We start from the raw sequence: 26,482 nt of genomic DNA, 5'->3' as shown, positions 1-26,482 counted from the left end.
CCCGAAATATCAAGTGGCCAGCAAAAAAGAGCACTCGGCGTTGTAACAGATCCACGGGAACACGTTTCTTGACTTGAGCAAGGAAAGCGACACTGCACCACGTACTCCCCCTGCTCATCCCTCCTCTGCCACGCTGCTCTAACGATCTCCAACTCACGGCTGCATCGCCTTACTTTGTAGTCATACAATGTCGGCTCTGTAATGTTACACTGGGCTAAGATATTTCTACCACGGCTGCCAACCTTAAATACACGTTGTATGATTATTATTTAAGGTTGGAAGCCACGGTAGAAACAACGTTGACCAGTGTATTCATTACAAAGCCACCATTGTACGATGGGACACAAATGCAACCTCACGTGCTTTGTGACGTCAAAGGCTACGACGTTGAGCGATTCCACGAGACGGCTGTCCGGCCAGGTGTGCGTCACGTGACCACAGTGACTCGACGGCTGTTGCATGTTGGGCTCGCGCAGGACCCGTCGCGAGAAGGAGCGGAGTGGCAGTCGAAGGGGGAATCGTGCCCGAGAGGATGTCAGGGCACCACCTGTTAATTGGATTGTGGATTAAAAAAATCTATTAATGTCAATGACATCTGGGCCTGGCCTTTGTGGACTATGAAAACGCATTTTAACTCGGTGAAAATTGGTGTAGCCTTCCAAGCTCTCACAAGACAAGGTCAAATATATATTTAAATATAATAATACCATTTACAAAAACGGAACGGGCAAATTTAGATTGGATGAAGAAAGTATATGTACTAAGATATGTATTAAAACAGGAGTGGAGCATGGTGGCATGTTCCCACCAAGGCTATTCACAGCAAAATAAAGAGGATGTTTGCTGATAAATGTAGAAACAAAGGCATAAACATAAATGTAGAAATTAATAACCATCTCAGATTTGGTATGGGCATAGTCATTATAGCAACCAATCAAAAATTATTACAGGAAATTATTGCAGGTTATTTTAAAAGCAGATACCAGTAAATTGGAAAGGCATTCAAGAAATTATGACAATTACTCGTACGACTGAAAAAAAGTCTGCACTTTAATACATGGAATGGTGTGTGTAAATATATCACAGAGGTCAATGGCAGATCTGTATATAACCAAACATTTTATTTAGCTCAACAGAACTGCTTAATCTATGCAAGTATATTACAGGTAACAGGCGATGACAATGGAGAGTCTGTACCGTGGAGAATACCAAGCCACACAGCCATGTTCCACAATGTCCGTCTGGGGTATCAATAATGCACGCCTTCCTATATATGGAAACACTTGTAGCCCATACATGAATCAGTCTTAACTTAATTGAATGAAATGGCATGGCCACGTGAAGGCAAATGCACTGATGCGCATGAGGCTAGCGTGATAAAGGCTACAAATTGGAGTGTTAGAAGAAAACACGTTGGAATAAATCTCGGCATTTTTAATGCAACATTTTTTAAGTGTTAAATCTTAATGGATCACAAATGGACGGCAGTGAACGTACCGTTACGCACAAGTGGTCATACATTAGATGTCTACTTTCATTTCATTTTATCAAAACATAAAACATGTCCTCGATAAGCCAAGAGGGATCCACACCAGTTGCAGATTGTTTCAGAGCGAGCACCGGAATTCATCTGGAACAAAACCCTGAACTCGGAGTGCGGGACCCCCGGCCCTCCGCGAGGCCCCCCGTGGACCTCATCTGGCCCGTGACTACGACTGCCACGGCCTGTGGGCCACACGAGGCCTACAAATTTGACGTGTCGCGCAAATGAAATCCATCCGTCACCGCAAACATCTCAGCTACACTAATCGGGTACTAGAGGGGACGAATTTTGACCCGGCAACATCGCGTTTCTTAATGCATCACGCTCAGTAACTTGTGTCGCTGGAGTAACGTTATTTCTTTTCGTTCTCATTGGATAACGACGCGAGGGTTTATGTGCATGTGTGGTTGCCCACCAAAGATATGAAAGTTATATTTGGCCCTCAGTGAGGAGAATCTGCATCAGCCGGTACCGAAAACTCCAAAAGGACTCGGACACTGTTCCCATGAGCAGCCATTTGGTTCAGAAAGGTACGTACTGATGATACTGCATCATTGTTCAAAAGTATTTGGTTTGTGCATACAGTTGTACACTAAACCGTGAACAGGAATCCTGCGAGTGCTCGTGCAGTCAGAACCATGGCTCTAGTCTGGTAGACATCAATCGGTCAGCTCAATAGCACGGAGGCAGATGTCGTCTGAAACACATTTCAGGAAAGAGTAAATAAAATACAAATACTTTTTCTTCGTAACATTTGAAAAACACGTTAAACCGCCCCAAAAATGCTCACGCTTTCTAAGAAATGAGCAATAATGGATAAAATAATCAACCATTGCATTTTAAGATGATGCATGCACCTGGTTGCATGTGTAAGAATCGATGTACTTCGATGAACACGTGCTGTTGTCGGGGTGGAACAGTGGTGCAGCGGTTAGCACGCTGCCCAATGAACCCGGCAAGACCAAGCTCGATTTCCGGCCATGGCGATGACGACGAGTGGCGAGTGAGATCTGAACCGGTCCTGCCGCCCCCCCCCCCCCACCCTTTCACCAACTCACTCACCGGTGTGCCGATGGTCAAAACAACCCCAATGAGTGATATGGCACGGAGAAGCATTTATCCAGTAGATTCCCGAAGGGCTGTAAAGGATAATTATGAACGGTATTGCTGATCTATGTAATCGGTTCACATGACGCCTGCGGCCCCGGGGACCGATTCTTTAAAAAAAATTGCGACATTCCATCGAATCCACTGCAGGGTGAATCGTTACACTCATTTCTCACCAGATGAACCGAATTAATTTAATATATTGTTCATGCTTGGAGAATACGTTCATGATAAACATACATCCAACCATTCTTTTGTATCATCAAAATTAGCCATGGTCAAGCCACTGTTGGATGAAGGCCTCCCAAGCTGCTGGCACCTGTCAAGATCCTGCGGTATAACAATCTACCCAGCACCTGCGCACGAACTCATTTCATTACTCCATCTCTGCAATGGATGGACGTCTTATCTGATCATTTGTATCACATCAGGAAATTCAGTCAAAAGTTTACTTTATTAATCGTGCACGTATGAGTTAACTGCAACACAATGTGTGCACTGCTAATACAGTAGTTACTCTCTAGACAGATTAAAAAGAACTCTGATCTCTGATAAGATTCATTTTCAGTTTTCTACGTGTCGACACTTTAGCCATTCCACTGTTGTGTCACGGTTTATGAGATTTGCATTCCTTGTAAAAAAAATCCAGCGATCTCTAAAATATCAATCTGAAAACCGCCAGTGAAAGTGGTTCCCGGCCACATTTCTGAAACAAAACCACTTCCCACCAATAAGTAACGTTTGCCACATGTACCATGGGAAGTGTATAACGACAAAAAAAGATGTAAACACAGAGGGTCTAATCTTCCCATCAGTGCCACTACACAGAGTTGTCACGAACCTCGCCGTGTGCCAGATGCAATTTAAGGATGGATGCTTTTATCCTGCGTGTTTAAACTGTATGTAAGTGGTGCATTCTGGGTTATTTGCAACATAAATGTGTGGGGGTGCACACGCTCACAGAAATGCATCTATGCACTCTCATGGCATTGTCTCAGTGTTTCACGGAAATAATTTGGATTGTGTGCATTGGTGCAAGCGTCCTGCACATTCCACGCACAAATGTACGTACACCAGGGATGTGTTCTCAATGAATAAAAAAAAAACTAGAAAATCAGGCCTAAATGTATATTTTTTTGGAATTTTGAATCAATCTAAAAACCGAAAATTACATCGCTGGTATGGTATCTTTCGCACGATTTTTCCGGCATAAGAGGTGTCGCACGGTATTGAGTGATATCACCATTGTAGTGCAAATACATTTCACGTTACTACAGAGTGCAAATGATCCGAAAGTCCCAAAAAAATCTCATTGTGTTTAAATATCCCAACAAAAATTATCTGAAACTCATCCCTAATGTATACACTTGTGTTTGGATCAAAGATTTATGTTGGAAGCACCCTAAAATTGTATCTCATCACCCAGAAACACAAATCCTGCACTGTGCATTGCGCACTATGATGGAAAGTTCAAACACTCTACGTTTGTTTAAACATCAGTCACGCGACAAAACTTACCGCGTTAAAATGTGGGATTACACAATACTCTAATGAGAAAAGAAATGTAATTTTTGTTTCACTCACACATGCGCACGCAAGCACGTTAACAACGGAACGTTCGCGCGAAGAAGAGCTGTTTACCAACTTAACGTCACGAAACAAAATTGACGATTGCTTAGCAAGGTGGCCGTTTTTCCGAGCGTAGAGGCCCCGACGGGATGGGGAGAAGCGACGACGCAGTCCACTCGAGCCACACGGCGCACCTCCGATTAGCACGGGTGGCTACGTACGGTGCGAAGGAAGTTCAACATGCGTACATACGGTGCACTCCACGATCACTACCGGAGCCGCACTCATTGCCCATTTTCCGTTTTCTCACACACGAGCAAATAACACGCACGCACGCACTGCTGGTGACGTAGAAAACTCAAACGTTGCGCAAACCCGCTTTACATTTCTCAAGTCCAGTGTCCAAGGTCACGCCTCTTGTCTGACCCTTGTGGGCGATGGAACAGCGCACCGGTGGCAAGGTGGGTTTGTGCGATTAAGTCACACGAAGCTCTTGCGAATGCATCGCTGATATTCCACAAACTATCTCATCGGGATTATTATTCATTTTGAATTTCATAACGTAAAAAAAAGTTCGTAGCACCTGTGTAAGGCTTAACTGTTCAATGAAATCCGCGTGAACTACAATCTGCACGTGGATATGGCAAACGTGAAGTGCATAATCCTTGGTATAATGGGGAGGGCACACCACGAGTCAGTAAGGGGCTGTTGTCTTTCGCCGCTTCAGTTTAAGGTGTCACAGTCATGTAAACTGACTTGAATAAATGCACTCTCAAGTTAAACGAGGGTTGATATTTCGTGAGAGTAAGGAACTTTTTTAAAATTCACAACACAACGACGAGCCGGCGCGGATCTGATGGCAAAGCTTTGCCGCGGTATTGCCGATTCCCCAACTATAACTACCAGCACGACCGATGCACGTCTGTCACCGTGACGCTGACGTGAAGGCTCCGTCACGGAGGAGCGCCGGTTGGGCACGCAGCAATACGTAGTCATGCCCCAAGCCGGACCTCGGCATCGTCCGAGCCACGGGCACCTTCCATGGCACGCTCTGGTGACGTTCTGCCGGGGCCAACACTGCGGCCAGCACGGGGGTCAATGTTTAAAACGCCCGCGACGTCCCGAACTCCAACTCGCCGTCGCTCAGCCTGGGTCAATTCCTCCAATGTCTGTGCCTTAAGTTGGGATTGCTGTTGTTGGGATTGCTGTTGTCAGGGTTGCTGCCGTTCCAATATCCGTTCCTTCATGCTCGTTTCGTTTGACCCACGTTCACTCCCGTCCCCCCCCTCCCCATAACGCGGTGGGCAAGCCGCCTAAAATCTCAGCGGCCTATGTCTTCTTTCCCTTCGATCGCGATCCTGGCTTCATGCTCAAATGGACAGGTTCACTTCGGCCACCCTAGGGACGACTGCTGCGGCACCTGGGCAGCTGTGTGACACTGTGCGGGGTTTCTGCGCCACAACCGATTGAGTGACGTGCTGCAGACAAGCGGCGCAGCTCCGAGCACATGTTCATCGGTACCAGGGAGTCTGATCAACGCTTTCAGTGAGCACCCTGTGTAGACCACTTTTATATTATACCGACAGGCAGCGGTGGATTGCTCTATCGATTCATCGATGAATATCATATCGATTTTGAATGTAAGGGGATCACATCGCCCCTGCAGCCACTAGAGGCGCTACCACTCACCGTAATGTGAAAAAAATATCGATTGCAAATCAACAATTCCTTGAATCGCCATGGCAGGGGATGGGGGGAGATCATTTTGCCAGGGATTTGTTTACACAGAAAAAAATATATTTCATGCTGCCAAGGCCTATTATTTTACATTGACAGCCAGTAAGGGTCTGTAAAGTGCACGCAGTTTGCTAAGCATACACTCCTGCAGCAATATAACCAACACATGGCACAAACATCCTGTTCTTGTTGCTGCTGTCGTCAGCCTGGAACTTCCCAGCTGGGGCAAGGCCCTCGCCCACAGGCACCTTGCAAACAACCTCCCCACCCCCCCCCCCACGCGGGAGACCAATTTCACGAGAAACGAACCGGATCTGCGGAATCACCGATTCTCTCCCTAACTGCACCGACCGCATTTGTCCCGCTCCGCGAACGCGCGTTGAGATGGAGTGCCCCCCCCCCCCCCCGCGAGGCGCCGCGCTACGGCTGGCAGCTGGTGGCGGCGACCTCCTGGTAGAAGCGCGCCACGAAGCCGGCGTCAGCCTGCTCCAGGCGGTTGAGGAAGCCGTTGCGCTCGTCCTCGCTCCAGCTCTCGAACCACTGCGTCCACAGGCGCAGCTGGCACTCGAAGATGCTGGGCGCGCGGTCCGACACGCCGAGCGCCTGCAGCCCGTCGAGCAGCGCGCACAGCTTCCCCGGCGTCGCCTTGAGCACGAGGTCGCGCAGAAAGCGCTCGCGCTGCGGGCCGCTCCAGCTCTCGTACCAGTGCAGCACGCACTTCACCTCCTGCGCCGTGATGTACGACGTGATGGCCGCGGCCTCGTCCTCCTCCGACATGGCCACCGGCACCTGGGAGCGCGTGCGAACGAACGCAATCAAACATCACAACGACAACGATAACAATAACACGAGATGACCGTTAACGTCCTTGCGCAGAATATAAGCAAACAACGTCAATAAACAGACAAATCGCCACCTTCACGGATCTGTTCCTCCATGAAAAAAAATATTTAAGTATTTTTTTGAACACCCTATCAGCCACATGGCCTTCTGAGAGTTGTTTTTTTTCAGCAGCATCAGCTCAACACAAGTAAACTGTGAACCGGTTCCAACATTCAGCGTCTCATCAGCAGTGAGGCTCGTTTGAACCAATGCTGGTGAACTGCCAGATGTTTAGGCAAAGGCCCTCTCTGTTACATATGGGTCCTCAAAACAATACTTGCGTTTTTTTTACACGGAGGGACAGAAGTGGGAAGGAGCCGAATAGTCAGCTTATTTATTTTGTTACTTATATTCCCCATAGTTGCACTCATGATTAACTGCGTTACAAATACAGTAGTTGAGTCACAGTTGCGTGCAGACATTTTTATATGGTTGCTTTCAGCCCAACGGTATATGCTCTAAACAACTCGATTGAAACCCAGTCTTCAAGATGCACCCGCCGAGTGAACAACGGAGAAGAGGGCGCATCTTACAATCCGGAGAAGACCGAGTCTGTGCCCCGTCACGGCTGATGGGCCGCACCTCACAAGTCTGATTGTCCGAATGTCTGCCAAACCCACGCAAGCAGCACCAACTGCTCCGTGAACAGGCAATATAAATTAAATTACAGGTTGATTAAAAATAACAGCAGCTTTTTCTTACAGTCACCGAGAGAGCTTGCCATTGCGCATGACTGGTGTTAGTCATTTACAGAGAGAGTTGAATAGTTTTGGTTTGGGAGGGTTGGTGGTCAGATGATGGATTTCGACAAGCTGCTATTCGTCATCTGCATTTGGATTTATTTTAAGGCATACCAGGAGTCTCGACATTGTTTATTAAATTATTAAAATTAATGTGTTGAGATGCCAGCCGTATATGACATCAACAGGGTTATACACAGGGCTTTAATTCTCACCGCATATTTCCTGGGTTGCTGGTAGACTAGAGATGGCTCATGACTTAGAGCCACAGCGAGAAGAATGGCGGATGCAGTGTGCCAGGTATAATAGTAGTAATATTACTATTATAGAAATGCCGTTCAAGGGACAAATTCTGGTAAAATGCTACTAGGGACTCGAGATTTTAAAAACGTCAAGAGGTCATCATGGCCAACGCCACCAAGCCACCAGGGCCACCGTACCTCATCACCGCTCTCATCTGGCAGAGCCTATGACAGAGTTAACACCCAACCCCATAAGTCTGCTCTTACCACACCCCACCATCTGGCTTTAGGTCCACCCTTTGGGTTTTCCCCACTGCGTTGCCGGTCTCGGTAGCCTTCCATTTCCCTTTCTGCACATTTTTCCCTATCGGCAGCAATCTCCTCTTCCGCATTACGTTCACAATTTTTCTCTATCGTATTATAGTTTTTACTTTCAAGTAGCTTAACCCGTCCTCCCAGGAATTTCATAGCATTCTCGGCATGCACCTAAGATCAAAGGGCCAAAGCTTATTTTATAGGCGTTTTAGAGAAGGGCAATCTCTCTGGCCTGTGGAGCCGGTGGATACAGAGCGGAACGTAAACAGACATTTAAAGACAAGAGTGCCTCGAACGTTTACGAGTAATTAAGGCACCAGGCCCCGTCACACCACACTCCCCCAATGGCCCCTCTTCCTGTATTGCTGTAGCTGGCTTCCCCAGTGCTCCATCTCGAGTCGGGGTGTCAAACACACGGCCCGCAGGCCGCACCCAGCTCACCAAGAGCCTTCCTCTGGCCTGCCACGTGTTTTAATAAATAAAAAAATTCAAACTTTCTACTCAAATACAACCTGAACTTAAACCAGCCATTGAAACGGGGGATTTGGCGTGCCCTGTCGCAAAATAAAAAAGTTATTTTCCCACGCTTTCGGGTTCTGAATCGGAAAATGAATACCATATTATTTTGCTTTTCATTTTCATCGGCCAAACTGTGTGACCCACAGGAGGTGCATTTGAATCCAAACTGGCCTGCTATCCAATGAAATCATCGCTGCCACGCAGGGACATACATACAACAATGTGAAGGGTCAGTCTGAAATATGAACCTTACACGAGGAGGCTGGGTGACTCAGAGGTCAGGGCGCTGAGCTGGCAACCACAGATACCCAGAGTTAGAATCCAGGCAGCTGCCTGTCATTAAATTAGGTTCGCATGTCTAGAGTTGATTGTCTCAGCCTGGCCACCAATGACTGCACACAAAAAGCCAACACAGTAAACTTGGTTCTGCGCTTAATTTGGCTGAATTCCAGCTCTAAGAATAGAAAATAACGGGTTGAATGTAATTTGTTAAACGTGTTTGTGGTGAGTAAGAAAGTGCTGCCTCCTACTGCGTTCATCATAAGTCATTTGCAGTGATCTCAATGGTGGCTCTGTCATATCCACTTCCATGGACTGCACTGCTCTGTGAGAGATCCGAAGGATACCTCATCTTATGATGACACGCAGAGCATCGTCAGAATGATTATATTTTATTGTTATTTATGATTATGCTCGTTTACCCAGGAAAACCTCACTGAGTCTCAAGACTTTTTTTCAGAACGGTCCTGCCAAGTTTTCACAGTATGGGGGCGATGTTGCCACTGTGTGTAATGCCAATTGAGTCAGGAACGTATTGCTGAGGCGTGAGTGTTACCGCTGCCCCCCACTGCCCATACAGTTTTTTGTAGAAAAGCAAAACATTTTTTCGTAAAAATGTGAACCTGACAAGCATACACATGCATGACCAGCAGCGAATTTCCATGCAATCAGACACCGACCACTACATCATTAATCAAGACCACCTCCCCAATCTGTATCACCACTGTTGTTGTATCTGCCCCCCCCCCCCGCCAACCCCCACGCAGCAATCGAAGGAGCGGGTATATTTTTGTCAAGGTCATCTCACCGCTTCAAAAATATAATTTTAAATACTTTTTTTCAAGGTCAGAGCGATTTCAGGGCTGCCAGAATGCGGACAGCTCGCTCGCGAAGGATGCAGCCCCTGCAAGCCCGACGTGTGAGCTCATTCATGCCGCCCTGTCGGCTGGTGCCGCCCCACTTGCTCCACTTGCCTTACCCACGTTCTGAAACGTCTGCAGACGCACTGCCCTTTTGAGCACGACTTGACGTACGTGTGAGATACTTTCCCGCACCAAACCTCGCTTGCCCGGTGTCTCCTCCTGCCCCCTTGTGCCGTGCCCAGCACTAAGTTGCTTGTGAGCAACCAGGCGTTGCCGCTGCTCCGACTCGTGCCGTGCAGCTCTTTAGTGAACCAAATCCGTTTTGTTCTTTGTCGTTATAACATTCTTACCCGCCCCGACTGGATGTGTGAAAAAGAGCTTTATAGCTCATCGGATTCCTCCAGTGTAAATAAATATTCGGATTCTTATTCTGAACCTGCTGCTCGATGAAGGCCACCATGCGGGTCATCGGGATCATTTTACCAAACTTCACCCGGCTAGTCAGAGCTAGTCGGTGAAGTTGGGACACACATATTTTCGAACACAGTACAGTACAAACTTAAAATCTAGATAGTACAGTACAATGGATTTTTTCTGCACTGCCCTCTACTGAAAATGTAATACAACGCCTGTTTTAAGTACAGTGGGTCCCATCTGAGCACTATCCAGGCTCACACCTGCTTAGCTTCCAAGAGTAAAGGAGATCAGGCGCATTCCGAATGATTTGGTCATGGGCCCTACTTCCACAATAGAATGATTGAGCTTTAAAAGCCATGCTTTTTCATGGAAAACTACATCTTCAAGAGATTAATGAATTCATAAAACACTGCTGAACTATGATGAGCATAGATATGGATGGCTGTAGTCTATACCACCACCGAATGCTGCAGGTTCTGTTTAACAGTGTACGCACTGCTGGTAATCAGTTAAAACCAGTTCGAGTTTACTTTATTTGAACAAGAGTTGTCGGGAAATTAGAGGTTTGCCGAGGGCCATGGGTTGATGGGTACCTTATTCTGGCGAACAACACCTGCCAAGTTGATGATTTACCTGTCTATTAAACTCTAACACTTTATAGCCAGCGTATATAAATGGTGCAGTGCTCAGCGTACTTTGCAATGAACTTGGCGGTCCAACTTTTGATTCCAGGCCACAGCTGGTTTCATTTGCGAGTGATATCGAAACCGATTCTGGGCCTCCCTCTTCACCAACCCGCACTGACCAGTGTGGTGAAGTATGGTTAAACAATCCCACGACCAACATGGTGTGGGTAGGACTTCATCCAACAGAAGAGATTGACACAGGGATACAAACTATTTTTACTTTATATACAATATTCTTATCTACAACTTTTGCTACTCAATAAGGGTTGCTCATCATGATAATCTTCCAGTTATCCACAGACTAAAAATGACATTTTAGAGGAAGATGGTTGCAGACCCACCAGAGTATAAGAGTCACCGTGCCTATGATGTTACACGCAAGATAGTATTTTCGTTTGGCACGTCACAGTGCGTGCGCGGGGCACGCGTGACATGACATATGCCAAAATGTTAGCGGCGGGTCAGGGTGACTTCAAGAATAGTTGGGCGTAGTTGTTTGGACATGAGTTTACTCACAAAATCGCACACGTGAGGCAAGGCTGGACTCAAACGCTCTACGGTTTGCGGACGTATGAGACCACATTAAGTTTTTCATTTACATATTCTTAGAGTTGGAACACAAACGGTTCCCACCAGAGAGACACGAAGCTGAGGGATGAACACACTCAGGAACTCTGGGCTGCGCCGAATTTGGCTCCTGCACAGAAAGTATTTATAAAGGACCTGGCTGGGTGGGTCAGGGACCTTTCCCTGTGTTGTTAGCGAGCACTTAGAAGCTGGGTTAGGCTCCAGGCCGCCCCCAGTGATTGAATCGGGTTTCCAAGGGTGGCGAGTTGACGTCTCAACCCACTCACTCACAACAGCCTAAAAACTAAAAAAATATAGCTGATGGCCACTGACAGATGTAAATTCTAATGGCATCATGGAACAGCTATGAAGAGCAAATGTGGCACATAGTTGCACTAAAGCTTACAATTAGAAAAAAACACGAACATTTAAAATAATCAAATTTGGAGCCCATATTTGTTTATCATAAATTCTAACTTTCTAAACGGCTCAGGCTAAACACGCACAATAAATGATCCCCATCACCAGTGAACCAAGTCAGTCGTCTTTTATGGAGTGTGACACTAAAGCTGCCTGCTTTCCAGTTACAAATATGAATTGTGGTTTGTCGCTCGACTCAGCATAATCCAACGCTGAGGATTACACATTTTGATTGCATTGGGATGCCAAGAACGCGGAGGAGAAAAGCGGCGCATAGACCGAGTGTGGAGAAGAGGAAACTGAAGGGACTTCACAAGTAGTTCAGTGGTGTCATCTTCCAAGGCCATTCTCCGACACCACGTGGTACACTGCTCCCTCCTAGACACGGTGTCGATAGTCCAACTGGAATTCGAGCGAAAGAAAGGAAGACCAAAAGGTGCGCACGTCTTCATATAAACCAGTTAGTAAAGCAGTTAGTAAAGCAGTTAGCAAAGCAGTTAGTAAAGCAGTTAGTAAAGCAGTTAGTAAACCATGACCTGCTGCAGGTTCTGTGATATCCCCTTCACATGTGTTTCTGTCGTCGCGATTGTGTAGTCGAAGACGTCTGTCACATTTCTATCAGGGCCCCATGGTGTACAGTGCAGTCTCTAACTACCGTTCACGCAATCTCTCCCTCGCTCTCTCGCTGCTGTGAAGGAGGACCATTGCCCGAAACTCCGTCTCTATCACCGCTGCACGTGATTTCCTTCGTCGGGGCAGCGTTATCGACGAATGCGTTGCCGCCGCGTTGCCATCTCGTTGTGCCTGGCCGCGTGGCGCGACGTTGAAAGTGCTCGACTCACAATTGGAACGTCGGACATCCCGCCCCGGGGGTCACGTCAACGTCCTTCCAGCGTCAAAATAACTAAATAACTTGGGGGGGTGGCCCCACTTTGTCGGAAGTGCCCATCCGGTCTCCCTCTGCGTGTAAAATCGAGGCCACGCCGCGGGGTCAAGCGACACCGTCGACGCAAGAGAGGCAACTTCGGCGGCGAGAGATCGGCGCGCTTGTGCGAGCGTCGTTGCCGTCCCTGGGCTCACGTGGCACGAGGGGGGAGTTGGATTTTGGCGAGGACCGCGTTGCCGTGGAAACCCATCGCGGCGACATTTACCCGCTTGTGACGTCACGAGACAGCGGCCGGCACGTGGAGTGACGTCACTTGGCGTCAACATGTGGAACACCACGAATAAGATTCTAGCTGGAAAGAGCACAGAACACATCTGGAGGATTTAGGTAACAAAGCAATTTCGCAATGTCTCCTTCATTTCTAGATTTGAAGCATTTCACATGAAGCATTTCACATGAAAACAAAGGCATTGTTTGTTTACAAAGCCCATTGGCCACGCGGCCTCTGAGAGTGGGTAATCTCAGCAGCAGCAGGACGTGCGCTCCCAAAACGACCACGGGGCTGATGGGACGTGTAAAACACCCTTGTTTTGTCTCTGCGGAGACATCAGAATATGTATTTATACTGGAGGAACCCGATTGAGATATAAAACTCGTTTTCACAGACAGATGTATGGAGCCGTCCGTCCGTCCGTCTGTGTTGTTCCTTAGTCTAAAATATAATCACCTATTGACGACCTTGCACTTTGTTTAAACAATTAACAAACATTGTCCGGGGGTTAGAAATCTGGACCAAATCTCAGTGGCCGTGCACACGAGGCCGTAGAGAGACACAGAGGCTCGGAAAAGACAACAGCCTGATTCTGGTAGCTGCGGTAGCGGTGGCGATGATGGTGGTGGTGGTGGTGAAAGTGATGCTGGTAGTAGTTGCTGGTCGTGGTGATGATGATAACAGTGATTATGATGGCGGTGGTGGTGGTGCTGATGGCGATGATAATGGTGGTGGTTGTTATAGTGAACATGGCAATGATGGTAGATGTGGTGATAATGATAGATGTGGTGATAATGACGATGGTGGATGTGGTGATGATGGTGGATGTGGTGATGATGGTGGATGTGGTGATGATGGTGGATGTGGTGATGATGGTGGTGGATGTGGTGATGATGGTGGATGTGGTGGTAATGACGATGGTGGATGTGGTGATGATGGTGGATGTGGTGATGATGGTGGATGTGGTGATGATGGTGGTGGTGGATGTGGTGATGATGGTGGTGGATGTGGTGATGGTGGATGAGGTGATGACGGTGGATGTGGTGATGATGGTGGTGGTGGATGTGGTGATGGTGGATGAGGTAATGACGGTGGATGTGGTGATGATGGTGGTGGTGGATGTGGTGATGATGGTGGTGGTGGATGTGGTGATGGTGGATGAGGTGATGACGGTGGATGTGGTGATGATGGTGGTGGTGGATGTGGTGATGGTGGATGAGGTGATGATGGTGGTGGTGGATGTGGTGATGGTGGATGTGGTGATGATGGTGGATGTGGTGATGGTGGATGTGGTGATGGTGGATGTGGTGATGATGGTGGTGGTGGATGTGGTGATGATGATGGTGGTGGATGTGGTGATGGTGGATGAGGTGATGACGGTGGATGTGGTGATGATGGTGGTGGTGGATGTGGTGATGGTGGATGAGGTGATGACGGTGGATGTGGTGATGATGGTGGTGGTGGATGTGGTGATGGTGGATGAGGTGATGATGGTGGTGGTGGATGTGGTGATGGTGGATGAGGTGATGACGGTGGATGTGGTGATGATGGTGGTGGATGTGGTGATGGTGGATGAGGTGATGATGGTGGTGGATGTGGTCATGGTGGATGAGGTAATGACGGTGGATGTGGTGATGGTGGTGGATGTGGTAATGACGATGGTGGATGTGGTGGTTGATGATGATGGTGGATGTGGTGATGACTATGGTGATGATGGTGATAATGACGATGGTGGATGTGGTGATGATGGTGGTGATGATGATGATGTTGTTGACTCGTCCTCGCCTCAGGCGACCGCCCACCGAGCTGCGGCTATCTCCATGGGCCTCACGCACGCGGAGCCATCGCCTCGCCTCGGTTACATAACGCGGCCCAGCGGCCACCACAGCGGCCACCACGACACCTGCCCACACCTCTCTCCACACACACACACCCCTCCGTCTCCACCACTACCATCTACCTCACTCTGTCCATCTCCCCCCCCCTCCTCGTCCCCTCTCTCCCATCTCCCTCAACATCTCCACTTCTCTCTCTCTCTCTCGCTCCATCCCTCTCCCCGTCTCTCCCAGCCAGCCGTGTCCACACCCTCGGCTCGCCGCGGACGAGCGCCATCACCTCGACGGGGCAAGCGGTCTCCTCGACTCCCCCTCCCTGCTTCACGCTGCTGCTGCTGCCGATGTCGCCTCGACTGCCGCTCCACCGCCGCCGCTGCTGCTGCTGCTGAGAGGAGCCCTGAGGACTGCGCCTCACGCCGCCCTTCGGACTCGCGCCGCCTCCATCGCCTCCTCCATCGCCTCCGCCACTGCCCCCACTCCCATCCCCCTTGACTCCCCCCCCCACACCCCCCAGCTCCCGCTCCCCCCCGGATGTTCCGGGCTGCGGGGGAACTGCTGCGATCAGAGGCGCACGCCGGGGAGCAGCAGTACACACACAGCACACACACACAGCACACAACACAGTACACACAGTACACACACAGCACACACACACAACACACAGTACACAAACAGTACACACACACAGCACACACACACACAACACAGTACACATACACACACTACCAACAGTACACACACAACACAGTACACACAACACACACAACACACAGTACACACACCACACAGCACGTGTGCCGAACTGGCAGACACGAGTCCCAAGCGACCTTAACGGGAGAAAAACTCCTTAGAAAAAGTTTTTTTTAAATAACGCTTTTATCCACAACTTCGTTTAACTCACGGTCGAGAAGTACGTCAATGATGCGAAACCTGCTCCCACATCAACGCTGACTTGAATTGGTTATGAATTAATTGGTTATTGAATTAATTGGTTATTGAGACACGTGGCGACTGCTTCTTGGGCGAGCCGATTCTAGAGTTTAGGGACCGCGGCGTTTTTGACCTACACAAAAATATATAATTAATAAGGCGTCCATACAACATGTTAATTGCTTTAAAGTAACGAATTAATTGATTAATTGATACCGATTTTGATACAGGCATGCATTGTCACCGGATTTGAGTACGTGTGCAACATTTGGAATTGATTGGACAACAGGAAGTAGACTAACTTTTAATTGCAAGATTTGACCCACGACACAGTTTTCAAGTTAAGTAAAACCGCTGAAAATAGACACCTCAAAGTGCCGCTCACCGACATGCGGCATGCGACGTGCAACAGACGACACACTGACGCCGCTGCAAGCACCACGATGATGCGCGTCAAAGTCTCCTCTCGTGAAATCCGTGAACACAGTTTATTGTGCGTGCGGGACAGCCCAGGGGACACAGCCCAGCGTGGGATATCTTCCGAGTTGTGTCCTGAATTTTGCCTTTACCGTGTTATAAGACGCACTTCCATGCCTTTAAAAATCTACTTTGGGAGCGCGTCGCGTAATGGATTCGGCGTGTGACCGGGTTTGTGTAACTTATTGACACCAGGCACAAGTTCGGAGTGCGTCTTATTTTCCGGATAATTTAAAACTTTAAAATTGCTTGATTGCTGTACATAACTCATTATTGGCCTTACGCAACTCACAAACACCGAGACTCTGTCCCTGGAAGATTTATAGTTTTCCAATGAGCAACGTTATCTGAAGACAACATTCCTGGATAAGTCGGGACGGGTGGCAACCCCACGGTGCTGGCAACGTCACCCCACAGGCGGAGCGGTGCGTGCCCAGCTCCCTGTGACGTCACGCGGGTTATATAATGACGCGCCCGAGCGTTCACGAGCAGTGACATCATCGGAGCTCCATTCCCTTGAACGGAGAGCGGTGGTGCAGTCGTTACCACCCTGCGCTTTAAACCGGACGATATGACTTTGATTCCGTCTAACATCAGTGGCTATTGATGTCTGAACCAATTCTGGTGCTTTCTTCCCTTCACTCACCGACTCGCACTGCCCACCCCAGTAGACACACCAACGTTGGGTCAACGTTGGTATATGATCGGAATCGGCGGCCCAACACTCCATGCTTACTGGGCAGCGATGGTGACCAAGTGTGGTCCAACAGCCCCCCGTGACCCGAGACGACTCGGGGAGAACCTTCGTTCAGCAGTGGATTGACAGAGTGCTGCATCCGTATTGTGCCAGTGGTGTGTATAGGGGGCAGCTAGGTTCAGAAGAAGATCCTGGGGGGGGGGGGGGGGTCTCACACTGTCCGCGGACTGCGGTTGTTGTTTTTGTACCGAGACCCTGGGGTTGCGTGCGGCTCAAGAGGCAGCCCGCATCTCGCTGCACTGTCGCGGCCTCGCGAGTGAATCTCACGCCACCTGGCGGCTCCTGTGGCCCGTCGCTTGGCTGAGCCGCAGTGACCCCGGCGAGAGGCGCGGCTGTGAGGTCAAACAATTCCGTGGCCAAGTGGAGAAGCTCTCTTACCCAACAGTGGGTTGAGTTGAGAAGGCGATCCGTGTGTAACTCGAGGTCCCGAAAACTCGCGTAGAGATGATCTGGTGAATGTTAGTGTCAAATTGTGTTGTTAGGAATTTACCGCACAGAAAACAGGCCAAATTAATCGTATTTTATATAGCATTTTATATAACACCATATTCCAAGGCTCTTTACGGCAATTATATATTTGTACATACAATTATAGTGGTTCAGATAAATAGTTATTAAAAGTTGTGGTATAATTATGGTTACAGAGCGCGTTCACCGTGGAGATGGAGCAACGAGCTGACATGCAGGAGCCACAATGGATCGTGGGCTCGATGTACAGCGGGAGGTTGCTTTCATCCAGCTGTGGATACCTCGTGGCCGACGACGAATAAAGCTGCCATTGAAAAGGGGGTTGAATAAAGGCCGGTGAACAACTCGCGAGCACCGCCAGGCACCAACGGTGGCCTGGGATCAGTGGGCTCGTGGCCAAGAAGCCAAGCGAGTCGTGGGCGGGCACTGCACACATCCACGCGCATGCACACGGCCATCACGGCCATCCCTGCCGCTGCAATAGGAGAGGGGCGGTCTAGCGCACAATGCGGCAGTGTGGAGCAGTCGCTTCGCGACTCGCGCCACGGCTTCCCAGGCACGGGGTGGGAGGGAGTGGCGTGGTGGGGGGGGGCATTAGCATGGGAAGCTGCGCGCCCGGCTTTACAGCTGTGGACGCCGGGGCTGAGAAGCCAAGAAGCAACCGGCGAGCCAGAAGGGGTCCCTGGCGGAGCGCCAGAGTCGCGGGGGTCGCGGGGAGGGTTTAGGGTCGGTGAGGGGTGGGGGGCCCTCAGGGTGACTGCCCGTCTCGTTGACTGTGGGCAGGGCTCGTACTGGTGCCTGGTCATCGAGTCGAGATTAGGGGAGTAGGGCTGGAGCGTCTGCGTGGCTGGTCACCCAACACCTTGGGGCATCTCTGGGTGGCTGCGTTGGGGCTCGCTGCGCCCGCGGGAGGCTGCAGCAGTCGCCCCGCGTGAAGCGCCGCCGAGGGATGGGGCGCGCGTGAGGCCGGGCTCGGGGTGGAGGGGGGGAGGAGGGGGAGGACCACGCCAGGCAGCTCCCTCCCTCGCTCTCTCACTCTGAGCTGTAAAGTGCGAGCACACGCACAGGCAAGATCACACGCACAAAGACAAAGATCCCTCTTGCAGACTTCACAAACTGTTGGGACAAGTGCTGTTAGCAAGGAGCACAAATGAAGGCTGGTACGGTACACGAGGGGGTGGGTGGCCAGCACCACGCCCGACCGCCTTTGTCTCTCCAGTGGCGATGTTTACACAACGCACCAGGTCCTCATTTGAGACTGAGTCGACCTCGGAGAGGTCCAGGATGGGTTCAACTAATCGTCACTGCTGTTGGCCGAGAGCGGGAATCGAACTGAGGTCGCGGTGTTCGTAACGCAGCGCGCTGACCGCTACACCACCGCTCCCCACACACACAGACACGCTCACACGCACGCACGCGAAAAGACTAAGATATCATCTGCATATCCTGTCGGGGCAAGTGCTGTTTGCGAGCACCCTATCAAAGCCTCCACGGCGCACAAATGCGTGGTGTGACCAGCACACTCACGCATTCACACACACTCACACATTCACACACATTCACACACGCACATTCACACACTCACTCACGCACTCACGCCCAGCTCATTCACTAAGCAATGCTGCGCACGTCCCAGCCCTCAGCGGGAGTCGTGGCTGTGAATCCGCCTCCCCCTCGCCTCCTCCGCCTTTGTGCGCCTGGGTGCTGCGCCACTCCCCTCCGCCCCGTCCGAGGCCTCCACCTCCCTCCCCCCATTCAGCATCACCTCGCTGCCTGTCCAAGTGCATGGCGAGCGAGTCCGCGTGTTCTCAGCAGCAGCAGCAGGAGCTGCAGCAGGAGGAGCTGCAGGAGCTGCGCAGTGAGTGCCGTGGCTGTCAGAGTCTCGGGGAAGCGGCGCGCGGTGCTGTGCCCCCCCGCACCCACGCCGCGTGTCCAGGGGGTGCGTTTCGCGATTGCTTTAACGAGCCGGATGACGCTGGGATAGTGGGAATCGGCCCGTCCATTAATACAATCTTTTGTTGAGCTCAAGGACAGAGGGAGGGAGAGGGGGGGTGGAGCGGCAGGGCGGGGGAGCAGAGGGAGGAGAGAGGGAGGGGGCAGTGGGGAGGAGGAGGAGGGATGAGGATACAGAGCGCACGGCTGCATCCCGCATCCTCCTCATCTCCGTCAACTTCGATCATTGCGTTCGAACGGAACTCGGCGCGGACGGCAGGACGAGCAGGTTGGTCATGGCGCGCTCTGTGCAATGTAACGAGCTGAGAGCGAGAGGTGATGGACGTGTCGCATCTCTCGTCCGCTTACTCCCTCTTGTTATTGACGACGCATGCAGCGACGCGACGGGCCGAGCTGCGGCTCCCTCAGCACCGCACGCAGCCATTTGCGCGCCTGCTGCTGCTGCGGCTGCTGCTGCTGGTGCTGCTGCTAGTCGTGGTGGTGGTGCTGGTGGTGGTGTGTCCGCGATGCGTGCTGCGTGCGTGCTTTGGTGATCCGTGGTGGTGAGCTGTGGCGAGCGGTGAAATCCGTGGTGAGCCGAAGTAAGCTGTTGGATATATTTTTTACCCTTTTCAAGGCAGTGTTATTGACGAATGCGTTGAGGTTTTTTGTAGTGAGTTTGTGATGAGCCGTGGTGAGGCTATGGTGAGATGCGAGGGCTGTAGTGAGCCGTGGTGATGTCGCACGGCGCCGTTGCTGCGTGTATGTGTGCTTCTGCCAGGGACAGCGGGTGGCCGCTGCTGTTATATTTTTAAATCGGCAAATGCGCTCCTGCAGTGAAACCGCTAATCGAGTAAAAGGGCAGCGGTCCCACCATTCGCCTGCAGCACATCCCTGCTGCGAGCCAGCCCTGGTCGTGCTGATCATTTAAATGCGCAAGGGGAAGAGGAGACGTTTGTGAAATTATCCCAACTGCGCCATCCGCGCCATCAAATCGGCTCTCCCCCGCCGTTGACAGAATCACCACCTCGCGCACAGGCGCGCGACGATATTCACATATCGTCGGCACAGCGCGGCCGTGGGTCCCCCCCCCCCGCCGTGCCCAGGGCGTTGTTGCCGGCAGCGCCAGCGCGCAGCTCCACGCCGCGCGGCGCTCCCTCTGAGGGGGGGGGCAGGGGGGGGGGGTATTCCGTGTGCTTCATGTTGACCGTTTTGGTGCATAATTGTGCGTGAGATTGGATCGCGATTGAGCTATCGAGCATTGTTAAGAATGGTCATCGTGCATTATTTCCGACGGCAATTGCGCGCGAGTGCCTATCACGGTCGTCACTGTCGTGGCGTCACTGCCTGAGTGAGAGATGCGGTGGTGGTGGTGCTGGTGCCGCGGGGATGATTCGGGCCCGGATGCACTCTGATAAATGCAGACCCCGCCTTGTGCTCCCCGTACTGCCCAGGCGCCAGCTTTCCCCACACGCACTCTACAGCAAAGCCACGTCACTCACCGCCACCACCATCATCATCAGCAGCAGCGACAGCCGTGGTCAAACCCCCGCTGGATGAAGGCCTCTCCCGAACCCGTCGCCATCACTCACGACCCTGCGATGTAAAACTCCTCCTCTCACCTACAAGCTGACGTCCTCTCGGACGCGTTCCATTCCCTGGCTGCCAGTCCGCTATTATTATTATTGGGCATCATCGCATCGAGCAACGTGGCCTGCCCAAATCTACATTGCTTACATATACGCAACTATTCCCACCTCTAGCAGTGGATATATAACGGAGACCATACTTGTAGATACGAAGTCGAGCATCCCAATGCATACATCGTACCGATATTTGTCAACGGCATTTTGAAAACGAGCACTACGCACGAAACGTCGTGTGCATTTGTTTACACCGCTTCTGCGCGCACACGTCACAGCCGTCACGTCGGAGGAGGCCGAGCCCCCCCTCCCAGATCCTTTCACCCCCCCCTCGCCCCTACCTTTTAAATTCGTATCGTCAAGTCAAGACATGTTGGTACGAAAATGAGTACGATTAAGCGATGGGCGTCGCAGCCCGAAGTCGTACTCGGGGGGGGGGGGGGGGGTACAGCCAGAGCGGGGTCCGCGACAGACGCACGCAGATCGCACTCTTGCTCGTTCCGTTCGCGTTTAACCTTGACCGTGTCCCCCCCCGACCCCCCGTTAGGCAAGGTCAAGCCACACAGCCGTTGTTGTACGCCCAACGCTTTGACACTTCAGTGTTCTTTATGCGATCATCTTTAAATGTGTAAAATGTTTAAGAGCATCGAGGCACGTCCAGGGAGACGTCTCGCGGGAACAGAAAATATCAAGGGATGTTGCTGAAGAAACTGATCCCAGACGGTTGGGTTAGGGGGGGTGGAGGGGGGAATTCGCAGCGTGTGTTTTATAATGCTGCATATCTCCCGATCATGACTGGAATCCATCCGCGATGATTGGATGAGTTGCAGGCATCGTTCATTCACTCCGCACGCATTAAGCGGGGATGGTTATTGCAGCGATCAATTACAACGCACGTGCTGCACTGAGTAGGGAAATGCGCCGGCAGTGCATGCTGCACAGAGCCTCACGTGCAGCACGCAGACACAGCGGAGCGCATCGCCGATCTGCACTCTGCCCTGCCAGGCATGCAATGCGTGCGCGCGTGCGCCTGCATAGTATTTCGTGACAAAATTCAATAATTATTATTATAGCTGTACAATAAACATCGTGGTAGAAGCTGTGTGAGTGGCTTCGCTCGCAGTGCCGTCCCACTTCCCGGGTGGCATTGATTTTGTGCTCTACTTACAGAGCACAGCCGTCCAGCGGCCCAGCCACCAGCCGCATCCTGACAGCGACACCACTGTTATTCCAGTTAATATGTTAATGGTCAGCTGTCTCAAACAAAACATTACTGTTATGTCAAAATGTTCCCATTTCTTCCAAAAAGCAATCGATGGGAGTAGACCGGGAGATTTCTCGGTGTCCGACTGGGAATGTCCCTGAGTGATGTCCGCATTGTTATCCAGGAACCAACAGCACGACGAACCATACTTCAGCAACACCACACTCCACTCGCCATCGCCACATATCCACTGCTAGATGTAGGTATCTGCAAGCCATGATTGCCGTCTCCCGCCACCGTGTGATGCAACACATCCATCGTGCCTGCACATGCGACGATGCCAATGCTCCGTCTCTCCTCTTGGGCCTGCAGTCTTGAACATCGGCCACTCTCCCTTCAGGCGACGGGTCCTGCCCAAGTGCCAGGAGCAGTGCCGGATGAAGCTCAGTGCGGGGCCTGTAGCATACGTTATTAAGGGGCCCGAAATAATAGATAAAAACAAATATTAAAACACAAATATTTAACTTGCATAGCAAAGTTATTGTATTTTTCCATTTGCAATACAGGCCAGATAATACGACAAATCGCTAACCTTAAACACCCAGTCGTTCATAAAAGTTGAAGGCAGTAGAGTGCTATAGTAATAGAGCAAGTGCAGAATCACTGAAATTGATAGCTGGAAAGCATTTAGCGCGAAGCCCTTGAGAGTGCGGGGCCCGTAGTAGCTACTCCATATGTAGTAGCTACTACGTGTGTAGTAGCTACTACATGTGTAGCTATTTGTGCTACTACGATAATCCGGAACTGCCCAGTAGCTTAATGAGCGTGGGGGGAAGAAGGTGCCTTGCCCCCCCCCCCGCCCCCAGGTGGCTAAAACTACGAGTTGGAGCCCCCTCGACAACCACCATGAGATTTGTTTTCAACAACAGTGTAAACTAACACGTAAAATATGATGTCTTTAAGTGATGAAGCAAGAGGAGCAACTACATTTCGTCTCGGTGCGACCGTGCGAGACAAATCAAATATTGGGTGCCCCACGTGACCGATTGCTGCGCCCCCTGAGCTGATAACGTCGTCGTTACTACGTCACTGATGACGTCGTCGTTACTATGCCACTCAACACATTCGGAGGGAGCTGGTAGGAACGTTGGGTTGCTGGGTCAATGGCCAGGGTCAACGGTGGCGTAGTGTATTCCGCAAATATGCCCGACTGTGAGGGCGGGCACAAGCCGGCGTGAGTAGGTTAAACGTTGAGTTTTATAAGGGCACCACGGGGTGACCAGCCTCTCCCCACTCAGCACCACCCTCTCCACCCAGCCCCACCATTTTTTGATTCACGACGGACGGACGGACACAATAATCCCCTGTGGGCTGGTTCCTACCAGTATAGCGTCATCGTGACTACGCCACTGAACTCGCCCACGCGCTTCTCTTCACGGTCCACGCGATGCCGTCGTCCCGACAACGCGGCCGTGTGCAGCGCCACGAGCGAATGTTCTGAGCAACGGGGCCTCGCCTCGTTCCGGCTCCTCTCCATCCACCGTCGCCAACTCCACTCCCTGAAATCGATTTTTTTATTTCAACCCCCAAAGCTCTACCGCGTCGCGCCCACGGGTTTGGGCGCTCGCGAGGGTGAGGGAGGACATCTCGCAGGAATGGTGGAGAGGTTTGTTCTGTCGTTAGCCTCTCGTATGTAGCTGCTTGCGGCTTGCATTCACAATCACATCCCCACTGATGCTCTCCGTCGGCAGAATTCGCGTGTATCTGCTGCAAAGCTTAGACAAATGTGATGTCTGCCATTTTCGAGCTGACCAATTGTGGCGATTGGACGTTTGTTGTCCATGCTTAGTGCGTCTGGGCGGCCGAGCCATTGTGAGTGTGCGTGTGATTTGTGAGCAGGTTGTCGAGCGGTTGCTAGGCAAGCCAGTCTCCATGGATGTTCAAGCGGCTCTCTCTCTCCCTGTGTTGTCGTGACCGCGATGGTACCCGCGCCCTCCTGCCATCTCTCCCGAAATACTGCCAGCGTGATGTAGGACGTCTTCACATCACCCGTTGGTGACGTTACAATGTTTTGTTTTACATGACCACATTACCTCGAAGGTCAATTCCAAACGAGGTTAGTATTTTTTGTCATTATACCAAACTCTGAAAACGCCGGACTCGACCTTCCCTTCAAAGCAAACCTCCCCAATGCGCTCAGCTCGGCCGCTCGTCCACACCCACTGCGCTAGCGGGGAGGGAGCGGCATCGTGAAACAAGAGAAGGCCTGCACTTCGTCGAGGGACTGGGAGTGAATTTTGGTGGTGGAGGGACACGGGTGTTTGGCATTTTCCGCCGCCAGCAGGGATAATCGATGCGGGTGAAAGCAAAGATATAAAGTCATAAACTGACAATAACGTGGACGTGCGTTTCAGCAGAATTCTATTCTGTGTCCCCGCATATGAAATATAAGCATGTTTTAGTCCCATTGGCTTTCCAGACCAATATTCCAGATCAATATTGTTGACAGGAGCAACCTCTGAACCGGGTTCAACCTTCTGGGTGTCGTCAGCATGGTGAGGCTTGTTAAACAAAGGCTGCTGCCGGGGTAGGGCTGGCTCGATGAGCGATGTGTAGTCAACCCTCGGCGAGAAAGAACAACGCTCCTCGCCGCTGGGTTCCCCGTGGGGGCGGCCTGGCCTCAGCTGAAGGGACCAGGGCTGCGGGATCAGATGGACGACGCGCAGGGCGCGGGTAGCGGTGCCTCGCCCTCGGCAGAGGAGCGGTGCACAGAGGCTGCGGTGGCGAGGCGGTCATCAGCACGTCCACTTTCCTGACACAGAGCAACTACGCAGCCGCAGCTGCTGCTGCTGCTGCACATGGGACCCCAATAAAACATCTGAAGCATTCAAGAAGAAATACTACTAATGGACAGAGAGCCCTGATGGGTTTTTTTATGGTATGATAAAACATTATTTTGCAAGCAATATTTAAATGAAGAATAATACGAACATAAATTATTCATAATCCTGTTAAATCCATTATTATTAGGACATTTTATATGATGTATTGATACATTGGCGCTTTACAAGGAAACGAAAACACAACAAGGCGCCGAGGCTGTGGTACCTCGTCTTGTGTGTTTGACCCCGTTCCAAGCGTCATATTGACCTCACTTGCCCAGGTGCAATGGAGGCTGCCATATCAATTGGAAGCTCGTAGCTGTCTGTTTCAAGGGCCATGTTTATTTATTTAGTATTAACATTGAGAAAGAATATCCAATGATTCCAAACAGGATTGTATTTTACATAAATCTATTTTGCTGTGCAAGCATGCCATTGCTAGTAGTGCTTGTGCAATGTGTTAAAACAGTGATATTTTTCTACGAATCAAACATTATGCAAGCGGTTATTTATTTATTTCCCCATTAAAGTACTGTACAGTGCCGTGATTAATAAAGTATCAATATGGGTGTGTGGGAGGCATTTTTGAAGGTGCAATATTTGTAACAAGTTGCAATGGGGGCCCAGGTCGCGTAGCCAAAGGAGGGCTGGGGGTGGGGGGGGCTCGGATGCTGATGAGGGGGGGGGGGCAAAAACCATGCAGCCCCCCCCCCACTCTGCGAGATCGCCCGCCCCATGCCCCCCCCCCTCCCCCCCGTGTGCAAAAAGAGACCCCCTCGTGGACACCGTGGACGCATCGCCCGTCACGCCAATTGAGGCCACTCCGTTTGTGTGCTGCTGTTATGCAACGTGTGGGGAGAGCGTTGCGTGCTTAGGAGGTGTGCATGGACGAAGTTAGAATCAACCTTGCACAATTCCCAAGTAAGATTTAACAATAACAATTGCAATATAACATTTGCAACGCGATTAGCTTTTTCTTGTCAAACAATGTCGCGTGGTCCCCTGTACAGCAGCAGCAGCACGCGTGGTCGCCTGGGTCATTCCCCGCACACACGGGCGGGAGGCGACCTTGGGCGTGTCTCGCGTCCCCGGCGTGGAAGCTGGCAGCGATCGCGCCGAGCACTTCGTGTGATGCGGCTGCTATTTTACACAAACGTCCGATAAATGATTTAAATCCTGGGTCCACAGCAGTGACTGTGTCTCGCCGTGATTCTGAAGTGGGAACCGTTAGCCTGTAAGCTTACCCCCTTTTACTGAGCGCTGAACCGTGAATTATTCGCCTGTCCTTCCGAAAAGCTCCATCACGTACGC

At 50.9% G+C, this 26,482-nt stretch overlaps 2 protein-coding genes across 3 annotated transcripts in view; one reads left to right on the top strand and one right to left on the bottom strand.

Annotated features, from left to right (window-relative positions):
* Window positions 1–1,032: 1,032 nt before the first annotated feature.
* C33H14orf119 (chromosome 33 C14orf119 homolog) lies at window positions 1,033–15,348 on the bottom strand. 2 transcript variants are annotated; one of them, XM_078609921.1, is made up of 2 exons: window positions 15,159–15,348; window positions 1,033–6,745 (listed from the first exon to the last, which is right to left on the bottom strand). In XM_078609921.1, exon 2 carries the CDS (start codon window positions 6,731–6,733, stop codon window positions 6,377–6,379), a length of 357 nt encoding a protein of 118 aa, XP_078466047.1. In that variant the 5' UTR covers window positions 6,734–6,745; window positions 15,159–15,348; the 3' UTR covers window positions 1,033–6,376. The 2 variants fall into 2 exon arrangements, with proteins under 2 accessions (XP_078466047.1, XP_078466048.1); XM_078609922.1 differs by lacking the exon at window positions 15,159–15,348 and adding an exon at window positions 13,038–13,124.
* A 4,260-nt stretch (window positions 15,349–19,608) lies between these two features.
* Window positions 19,609–26,482, top strand: part of LOC144729573 (spectrin beta chain, non-erythrocytic 1-like) — an 87,860-nt gene continuing 80,986 nt past the window's right edge. The window contains exon 1 of the mRNA XM_078609919.1: window positions 19,609–19,731. The gene's annotated coding sequence lies outside the window, so the exon portion shown is untranslated. The remainder of the gene's footprint in view (window positions 19,732–26,482) is intronic.

Source organism: Lampetra planeri, chromosome 33, assembly GCF_965212315.1.
Source record: "Lampetra planeri chromosome 33, kcLamPlan1.2.h2, whole genome shotgun sequence".
NCBI classification, from domain to species: Eukaryota; Metazoa; Chordata; class Hyperoartia; order Petromyzontiformes; family Petromyzontidae; genus Lampetra; species Lampetra planeri.
This window is presented reverse-complemented; position numbering and strand designations above follow the sequence as displayed.

Excerpts from the sequence above, each read along its gene's own strand:
- C33H14orf119 (XM_078609921.1), bottom strand. The coding sequence starts at position 6,733 with ATGTCGGAGGAGGACGAGGCCGCGGCCATCACGTCGTACATCACGGCG.